The following is a 10,578-nucleotide window of genomic DNA, read 5'->3' as shown; positions in this document are numbered from 1 at the left end:
CTCCCACCCGCTCCAGCCTCCTCCACCGCTGTCGTCTGGCAGCCCTTCTGCTCGCCCTCAGCCCACCATCATTGCGGTGCGAGCCCCGCGGGACTGCCATCCTCCAACATCGCCATGGCTGGCGTCTCCCTTGACTCCGCCTCTAGCCTCCGAGGCCTGGACTCCGCCTCGGCCTCGACCCTTCAGCTCCACCATGGCTCCTAGCTCCCTCCTCTCCGTCGTGGCCCGGCAGTCCACAAGCTCCGCCAGGCTCCCCGTCGCCCTAGCTCATCTGCTCTCCATCTCCGCCTCGGGCTCCTCCACCACCTGCTCCGCCGACCCCTGGAGTCGGCGGCCATTCCTCCTCCATGGCTCCTCCCTCCGTCGGCTCCACCGTGGGTCGACATCATGGCTGTGGCCTGGGTCCTGCTGTGCTCCTCTTGCTCTGGGTCCCTCCTGGGTCCTCCCTCCTTCGTCGCCCCCCTGGTCTCTGTCTGCCAGCCTCCTCCCGGATATCTGCCCTATGCTTTTACTTTTGCTTTCAAATTCAGTCACGTTCAGCATGGAGGTGTCAGGAATATGGACTATTGTGTGTGTTTTTGCCCATGTGACCAAGTTTCTTCCTCATGTTGATTGTGTTAATTTGATTCCAGGTGTGTCTCGTTTCTCCCCAATTATCCTGCCTTCAAAAGCCCTAGTCCTTTCAGTTCTTGTTGGTCGGTTATACTTGTTGAATGTCTGGTGTGTTCAACATGTTGAATCGGCATCGGGGCCATCGGCGCAAGTGAGAACTCTGATTGGATGTTCAGTTTAGCGAATGAGTCAGTGCCCGAGAATTAAAGTGAAAGTGATGAAAACTAGTAAATAAATGAAGGTGGCACAGACAGAGGGCTGTTCTAATGTCATGTGAATTCCAATATGTGAATATTTTCATAACAACATGAGCCGCTTAAAATGAAGAATGTTAACATAACTGATATTAAAATGGTAAACAAGCACTGCTTTGTTTACATTTCGCATATCTGCGTATATCTCGTATATCCTTGTTTTGGTTTCTCCTTTTAAATGACGAATACGTACTATTGATAGCTGCTGGACAGCTAATTGAGAAGAGGAGAAGAGGCTTGGTCGACCAAAATGTTATTAGTTGCTTAGTCACAGAAAAAAAATTACAAATTCACAGGAAGTAGCGAAGTCACACAGTCCGAGACGGACAGATCGTTAACGGCTTGTCTATGTGGTAATACATCGGGCAGGGCATCCAAACACTCAAATATGACTTATCTGAAATATCTAAGTAGAAACAACTTTACATGGCTGCTCAATCTAATGTTAATCGAGAAAAATGTGCACTATTCAAGTGACTGTGCGGAGTGTGGAAGCTGAATAGTAACGTGCGTACTGCATGACAACGTGTGATTAGTCGACTAATCGCTTAAGGTGAATGACTACTAGTCGACCAGAAAAATCTTTAGTCAAGGGCAGCCCTAGTAATTCACACACACAACTAGGCCTGTCGCGATAACCGCAATATTGTAATACCGCGCTATTGACAAGCAAACCGCAGAGGAAGGAAAGCAACCGCAGAAACCGCGGCAACCGCAGTGTTCACTTTTTTTTTTTCATAAGGCTGTGGCCTTCTTTCGGTTTTACAATTCATCACTGTGCATTGAATGTTAAATAAATTAATAATGATACAAGAGGTTTGTTATTTTCCCGCGAACTGTTTGTATCTGGGGTTTCGTTGATTTTGAATACTGAAACAATGGCAGGCGCTCTCGTCCAAAAACCTAATGTCACGTCGCCAGTTTGGGAACATTTCGGCTTTCAACCCAATGAAAAGGGAGAGCCAGCAAATTTAGATGAACCGATATGCAAAATTTGCTGCAAAAAGGTCCCTGTGACACGCAGCAATACATCTAATTTGAGGTGTCATCTCGCTAACTGTCATCCAGCCATTGACGCGCAGCTGCCTCCTCAAGCATCAGGTCGCAGAGCAACATCAAAAAGAACAGCTGAGGCCGGTACCAGCCGACAGTTAGGAGTAGCTGAAGCCTTTGCGAAATCTGTCAAATACAACCGTGAAAGTAACAGGTATAAATGCCTTACAGCCGCTGTTACGCAGTATCTAGTTGAGGAGATGGTTCCATTCAATACGGTGGAGAAACCTGCATTCAAGTCGATGCTTCAAAAATTCGACAAGCAGTACGAGTTGCCGGGCAAAACCTACTTTTCAGAGACTGCTGTGCCGAAAATGTACAACACGGTAAAGACATCGATCAAAAGGGAGCTTTTGAATGTCGACTACTTTTCTGCCACAACTGATATGTGGTCAAGTGTCAATATGACTCCTTATATGAGTCTAACGGTTCATTATCTCAGCATGTGTATTTGTGCAACGAGCACACCGTCGGAAAGGGTTTTCAGTGCCGCCGGGAATATTGTTACCCCCGTGCGATCCTCCCTGAAACCACAAAAGGTTAATATATTGGTTTTCCTAGCGAGAAACAAGGACATGATAACCCAGGTCTAAATCACATTAGTTAACGCTTAAGTAATATTTTGTTTATTCTCTGTATTTTCACTTAGGCCAACACTTTGTTTTCATGTGATACTTTAGAATTCTTTAATTTTTCAAATTGGAAAAAGGATTTCCTTATTGCTTGTTTTCATTTGATACTTTAGAATTTTTTTGTATCTTTTGTTTTTTAAATTGGAAAAGGCATGTTCTTATTGCGGTTTGGCATTTAACAATAAACAAAAATGTTTTAAAACGTGTCTCTCTGTCAGTTAAAAAGCAACAATATATGCTACATAATAACGCAACAATAGAGCTTTGTATGCAGTAAAATCAGGATAAATAAGGTTTGTAAAAATAAAAAATAAAAAAAGCGCGGTAACACCGCGTATCATGCTATTGAGCCACCCATAATAACCGCAAGGGAAATTTCCTAACCGCGACAGCCCTACACACAACTTTCAAATAAATGTGAGCTTACTGCACTATACTTCATCTTTGTGTATGATTTAAAGCAGGCAGTATACTAGAGATTTAACGAGCTGTAACTGATTAAAATAACCATCCTAACCCTTCCTGTCAAATATTGCGCTAGAAAGATAATAGATTTAACTTGCCAATGCTGGAAAATGACTATGGTATAAATGGGATAATTCACAGCTTCATGTTGAGTGGTTCTTTGCTGTCATGTTGTGTATTAAAATAATTTACTGCACAGCTAGCCATGGACTGTCACTTACATAATACACATATAATACTTATTGCATATTCCTTGAAGCAAATTCAATTTTCTCATTTACAGTGTATGTGTAAGAGCACAGATCTTCTCCAGACTCACTGTTTTGGACAATGTCCTGCATCTTCTTCCAGACTCTGAAGGGCAGGTTGCCCAAGTAACGTGGCACATGAATCAAAGCTCCAGAAGGTGTCTGTGGATCCGGCTGTGAGATCTGGACTCTGGAACAACATTCAGGAGTCAGAACTGCAGTGGCTTTGGATCAGAAGCAGAGAGACCAGAGACACCAGCAGATCACTCACCTTTCCATCGAGACTGGAAACTTCTGCAGAACAAACACACAATTTATCATCAACAACTCAATCAATCAATCAATCAATCAATCAATCAATCAATCCATGATCTGAAATCAGACCTTCAGAAAGCAGAGGTCATTGTCTTTCATCATCTCCTCCGTGTCCTTGATTGTGTGTGAAAGAACTGAGATGTGTTTGTTGATCTCCTCCAGCTTCTCCTTCATCATCTTCTTCTTCTGCTCCTCTTCCTCCCTCAGTGCAGTGATTGTAGCTTCTTCTTCATCTCTGAGAAACTGATGAAGCTTCTCAAACTGCTGTTTAATCTGAAGCTCTGTGTGCTCAGCTTGAGACTGAAATCAAATCACATTCACTGTAATCACCTCATACAACACGCATCAACAAATGTCTTGACAAGCTGAATTTATTTTTCTTAAAATTGCTTTGAATGCATTTGTAACACTTCAACAACACATTCATTCATCCAACTGCCTGTACTTTGTATGCGCAGGTCGCACATTCACACTGATTTTGTTTCACATTAATCGGTTGTTCCACAAGCTGCCAACACTAGCCCTGGCTGTTGTTTCACAGTAGAAAATGAAACTAAAGAGATGGAACAACAACAACAAAATACCGGAGAATGCAACAACAAACAGACACCTGTTTTGACAAGTGGTTGTGTGAGGGGGTTATGAGACAGCTGCAACTTTAGTTTAAAAGAGTACAAAGATATTTTTTTATTGGTCATACCTTCTGCAGAAAAATAGTGCAGAAACAGGACAAAGATGAATCTGTCTAGAGCGCATGTGTCAACCTCCTGTGTTGACATATGCAATTCCATTCCAAGTGTGAGTCGGGTAAAAAATTAACATCATGCAGTTGTATGCATCAAGAGCTGTTGTAGGCAAAGGGTGGCGACTTTGAAGAAAATAAAATATAAGATTTTTGGTTGCTACCTCATTCTCCTAGAACTTTGGCTAAAATTCTGGCAAGGTTGTTCCAAGTTTATAAATGAACGTTCATCCAGTGTGTTAATAGAATGTTTGTATAAAGTTATCTTATGTTTAATAGTGTTCACAAGAGGTTAGCAAGTTAAAAAAATGTTTCAGGAACATCATACTAACCTTTAAAAGATGGTCTTTTAACATTGAGGAAACTAGATATGTTTATGTTCTTGGGACATAAAATCAATATCAAATTACAAATCAATATTCCTAGAATGTTACGTTGTTAATAAAAATTTAGTTGAAATTATGTTTCCGGTAAATCATACTAACCTTAAAAACATTCCACTAACATTAAGAAAACTAAGAAAAATTTGGAAAATGTTCTTAGAACAAAAACATTTTTTTTAGCTGGGCTCATCGTTTCATTTGTGTTATCTGATGGCTTCTCTCTTTCTAAAATGTGGATAGTCATTAATAATAAATAGACGTGTTTAAACCTGTTTCTGTTTCCTCACCTTGTTGTGTTGTACTGTTTCCTCAATCTCTCCTTTGATTTTTTCTCTGCATTTAAGTCTCCACTGTAAGGACTTCAGTGCTGTATTGAGCTCCTCCTGGAATGTTACACACACACATACACACATATATATATATATATAGCCTATACTCCAGTTGATACATATGATATATAAAGTTGAGCAAAACGACAAACAGAAATACTGGGCATATGAATGTAATGATATCTGTTTGTGACTATCGTTAATTACATATTAAACAAAGGATATATGTCCTACCTTATATGATGCAACAACTTCACTGATGGGTCTGAATTTGTGATTGTCGTGTTCCTGTGAATCTCTGCACACTAAACACACAGGCTGTTTGTCCTCCAGACAGAAGAGTTTGAGTTTCTCACTGTGTAAACTGCAGATCTCCTCAGATCCTGATGAACACCTCTCATTTCTCTCCTTCAGAAGCAGATCACACAAGTTTTTTAACACACGGTTACATGGAGGTTCATCTCTTGAGGATCTTCTCCAGCAGACAGGACACTCCTGAGTTTTCTTGCTTCTCCAAAACTGTTGAAGACACTCTTTACAGACACTGTGACTACATGATAAAACAACAGGATCCTTGAAGATTTCACAGCACACAGGACAAGAAAAATAATCTGCCGATAGTGAATCCATTTTCACTTTTTGAGCTCCAGCAGTCTAAACTTTACTTTCACTTTCTGAATAATGGTTTAAAAAATGGAAAACGAGAATCACACAGCCATTTCACGATTGGCCAGATTCACCGCATGACAACTATCACGTGTGTTTCGGGTTTATTCTAACCTTTTCAATTCCAATAATAGCCACAAATATGTGCTTTTAGAACAGTAAAAGCTTTTTACCTGTAGTCGCAATGTTATATTGAGTCACGTTTATAATAAAACACTGATGAAAGCATATATTCCCCCACTTGCTGGGTTTGTCCCTATTTTACCCAGCACTGGGTTGTATTTAACCCAGCATTTTTTTAGAGTGTAGTATATAAATAGTATTTACGTCGAACTTTATTCTTGAACAGATGGCGATGTATTAAGCAGTATATAATCAGTATATCTGTTGCTCATGAAAACGTTTCTGAAACGTCTGTATATTTGACAAATAATTGCATTTAATTCACTTCATCTGTGATAGAGTATGCAAACACCGCGCGAGCGTCACTAACGGGAGCAGAAAGTGTCGGCTTGATGCTCCGTTTTCAACCCCCGACTGCAAGCGGCTTCTCTCATTGACTGCCGTCTGTGGCCCGTGGTTCAAGTCGAACGCACCTAATGACAGACAGGCACATGACACGCATGCACATTTTTTTTCTTCCAATCCAGTTCAGTGGAAACTCCACCCCACAGCTGATTCTAAAGATTTTATTGGTTGTGTCAATCAGAGTAGACATGGTTGACATGGCAGAGTTTTATAGACATGTATTTTCAAACAGCAATTTTTTTGTTCTGAAATCTTAGACAGCAAGTCCAGTTAAAAAAAAAAAATACAGCTTCAAGTTTTCAAGATGAAGAGGAAATTCAGAACATCAAATTCAATATTCTAAAATTCAATAGGCAGAAATTCAGATCTCCGAAAAGTCAAACGAAGCATTTTGGTCAATTAGTAGTTTTCTGGCGTGAGCGTGCGGTTCAAGATCTACCTGATCATGAATCGCCCAGAGGTAGCCTAAGTGATTCTTAAAGGGTTAGTTTACCCAAAAAATGAAAATTCTGTCATTAATTACTCACCCTCGTGTTGTTCAAAACCCATAAGAATTTCGTTCATCTTCGGAACACAATTTAAGATATTTTTGATGAAATCTGAGGACTCTCGGACCCTCCCATAGACAGCAAGGTAACTACCACGTTCAAGGTCCAGAAAAGTACCAAGATGATCGACAAAGTAGTCCGTGTGACATCAGGAGTTCAACTGTAAAGTTACGAAGCTACGAGAATACTTTTTTTGCACAAAGAAAACTAAAATTACGACTTTATTCCACATTTTCGTCTCTACTTGTCACTTGTGGATCGCGTTCACGACAGCACCATGACGTGAGCGTGTGGTGGCGCTGACACAGATCTGGTGTAATGACGTCATCACGCCGGATCTGGGTCAGCGCAGGCGCCGCCACAATCTCACGTCATGGTGCTGTCGTGAACGCGATCCACAAGTGACAAGTAGAGACGAAAATGTGGAATAAAGTCGTTATTTTTGTTTTGTTTTTTTCCAAAGATAAAGGACAAAATATGTTTGCAGTTACATATTAACAAGGTCATAGTCAGGTGTATTTAATAAAAACAAGAGTAACAAAAAATCTAGCTTGTATTGTTGTGTTACTTTTGACCCATCTGTGTATTACTTTCGTCCCAACTGACGGGAGCGAAAGTAACAATGTGCTACTTATGTTCAAAGTAAAATTATCCACATTTGTACAAAATACCACCTGGTATTGATAGCCCACACTTGTGAGTTATTGACCACAGCAAAAATATATCTCTTTCTAAAACATTATCTTTTAAAATTAAGTTTTTCTTAAGAATGGTACTTTCACCCCCGCCCTCCCCCATTTTTGGATAATGAGTAATAGGCTTTTTTTTCAAAGACAAATGTGTTGGTTATGATCTGTGAGCTGTATGTAAAAAGGTAGAGCTATAAAGTAGCTTCAGTGAACCCTTAAAAATGACTCTTCCTCACCCCTGAAATTCCATTGAAGTACTATGATAATAATTTACTATGGTACCATGGAACCGCCACAGCACAGTACTTTGTCGTGGTCCAAACATTATCCAGCCAAACTTTATTTCTGATGAAAATAAATCATTGGCATTTTGTTTTTATTTTAATGTATAAGATTTTTAAACATACATCTACAGCATCAAAATACAAGAACAAAACACTGAAGACCCAGGTGACTGGCAGTCTGGGTCTGATTCCAGGAGGAAAACACTGTCTTCTTGAGAAACATCAAAATTAGAAACATCTCTCTCTCTGTCTTTCTTTCTCTTGCAGTAATATGTGGGCATTCCCAGCAAGCAATTTTGCATTTAAAAGACGTCTATTAGCCGTCTAAACACAGCCCAGACGTCTAGGCTAAAACAAAGCTAAATATGGGCCAGTGAAAATTTAATAGATGTCTAACCATAGCCCAAGAATAGACTAGTCATCAATTAGACCGCTATTAAACAACTACATATATACATCTAATAGACATTGAATATAGGCCTAGGCTAAAACAAGGCTGAATTTGGGCTGTAAGTGAAAATTGTATAGACGTCTAACCATAGCCCAAGGATAGACTAGTCATCAAATAGACAGCTAATGAATACCTACATATATACATCTAATAGACAACAAAATGGCAATCCATCCAAACAAATTAAATATACAGCTTTTATTAAGAAAAATAAAATTTTTAACAAATTGGACAACTTAAGACAATACAAAATTATAAAAAATGCAATATAATTAATGACAAAATAATATTTTATAAATACAATACACTTAAATATAAATATTATGATAAAAAATCTGGAGTTTTTAACAACTTAAGATAATAAAAATATAAAAACGAAAAAATAAAATATTTTAAATAAGATATTTAAAAGAAAAAAAATCTAATACAAATCAAGAGCATGTTATCACACTTAACATTAAAACATGAATGACAACATAAAAAAGATTAATCCTTTTGTTGGTTTACTTATTTTAACAAATAAAACAACCAACAGCGAACTTAAAGGAAATTATTAATTATTGGTTTTGTTTCTTGTTTAAAATGCCTCCCAACTGCAGTCTAGGCTAAAACGAGGCTAAATTTGGGCTGTCAGTGAAAATCTAATAGATGTCAAATCATAGCCCAAGAATAGACTAGTCATCAAATAGACCGCTATTATATACATCTAATAGACAACAAAATGGCAATCCATCCAAACAAATTAAATATACAGCTTTTATTAAGAAAAATAAAATTTTTAACAAATTGGACAACTTAAGACAATACAAAATTATAAAAAATGCAATATAATTAATGACAAAATAATATTTTATAAATACAATACACTTAAATATAAATATTATGATAAAAAATCTGGAGTTTTTAACAACTTAAGATAATAAAAATATAAAAACGAAAAAATAAAATATTTTAAATAAGATATTTAAAAGAAAAAAAATCTAATACAAATCAAGAGCATGTTATCACACTTAACATTAAAACATGAATGACAACATAAAAAAGATTAATCCTTTTGTTGGTTTACTTATTTTAACAAATAAAACAACCAACAGCGAACTTAAAGGAAATTATTAATTATTGGTTTTGTTTCTTGTTTAAAATGCCTCCCAACTGCATTCCTCAAGTCCAATTCTGTTGCTGCCGGGAAGTTGGTCATCACAGCATCTGCCAAATAAGGAAAGAAAAAGAAAAAGCACAAGAAAAGCTTGACATAATTTTTTTACTTTGATTACACTAATTGTGACAGGGAGTCATTCTCTTTTGCTTGGATGCCTACTAAAAACAAAAACGAGATATATAGTGTATCACCATATATACCTTCACCCCCCTTCATGTTGAATTTGGACGTGAGGGAATTTTTTTAAAACCCTAAAATATAATACAGATTGAGGTGGTTAACAATTGCGGATAAAGTTTGACATTTCAAGATGACTAGTAAAGGAATTATTTTTTACATTTCTGATTTGCGTTGTTACTTACTGAGTATTGACACCACAATGTTTGATTAATGTTTCAAGATTTGTAGGCTTTACCTGTCCAGCATCCTTCTGGCACTGTCTTTGAGGTTTCTAGCTCATGCTCTCTCTGTATCTAACAAGCCATTGTTCAGTCATAAAGTCAATATAATAATTAAAATAAATGATGGACTTTGTCAAAGATGAGAGCTTTAGTGAGGAAAAGTTGTTTTGGAGAGTTTTTGTTTGTTTTTGTTTTTTACTTCATGTGCTGTCTGGCCAAAAACTACAGTGAATCAAGTTTGATTATAAGTGGGCTACAGATAGCCGCTCGGACTACGAGCTAATATACTTAAAGGGATAGTTCACCCAAAAATGTAAATTTGATGTTTATCTGCTTACCCCCAGGGCATCCAAGATGTAGGTGACTTTGTTTCTTCAGTAAAACACATTTGATGATTTTTAAGTCCAACCGTTGCAGTCTATCAGTCGTATAATGGATGGCAATGGTAACAAAGTCTATGAGTGTAAAAAAAACATGCACAGACAAATCCAAATTAAACCCTGCAGCTCGTGACGACACATTGATGTCCTAAGACACGAAACGATCGGTTTGTGCCAGAAACCGAACAGTATTTATATCCTTTTTTACCTCTAATACACCACTATGTCCAACTGCTTTGAGCATGCGCACGGCTTCCAGTGCGAGGTGTGTACGCGCTCTGGCGTAGTTTACGAGTTTACGTAAGCGCCGGAAGTGATCGTTCGCGCGTATACGTCACTCATTGCACATTTACACAGTGCACAGTCATTGTAGGTACGGCGGCTAATCAAAATGGTACTTACTTGCGCTTATCCGGATTGTTCAAACTGACTTCTGAGC

General features: G+C 38.2%; 1 protein-coding gene across 1 annotated transcript in view; it reads right to left on the bottom strand.

The window, feature by feature from the left end:
• The window catches only part of LOC107574067 (tripartite motif-containing protein 35-like), an 8,755-nt gene extending 3,084 nt beyond the window's left edge, over positions 1 to 5,671 (bottom strand). The window contains exons 1-5 of the mRNA XM_016260539.1: positions 5,268 to 5,671; positions 4,992 to 5,087; positions 3,649 to 3,879; positions 3,536 to 3,558; positions 3,336 to 3,454 (exon numbers count right to left, since the gene is read on the bottom strand). Coding sequence (XP_016116025.1) covers positions 3,336 to 3,454; positions 3,536 to 3,558; positions 3,649 to 3,879; positions 4,992 to 5,087; positions 5,268 to 5,663 — 865 coding nt within the window. The 5' untranslated portion in view covers positions 5,664 to 5,671. The remainder of the gene's footprint in view (positions 1 to 3,335; positions 3,455 to 3,535; positions 3,559 to 3,648; positions 3,880 to 4,991; positions 5,088 to 5,267) is intronic.
• Between the last annotated feature and the right edge of the window lie 4,907 nt (positions 5,672 to 10,578).

Source organism: Sinocyclocheilus grahami, unplaced genomic scaffold (assembly GCF_001515645.1).
Source record: "Sinocyclocheilus grahami isolate Dianchi unplaced genomic scaffold, SAMN03320097.WGS_v1.1 scaffold2106.1, whole genome shotgun sequence".
Taxonomy (NCBI): Eukaryota; Metazoa; Chordata; class Actinopteri; order Cypriniformes; family Cyprinidae; genus Sinocyclocheilus; species Sinocyclocheilus grahami.
Note: the sequence above shows the minus strand (reverse complement) of the source record. Positions and strands in the feature narration are given on the sequence as shown.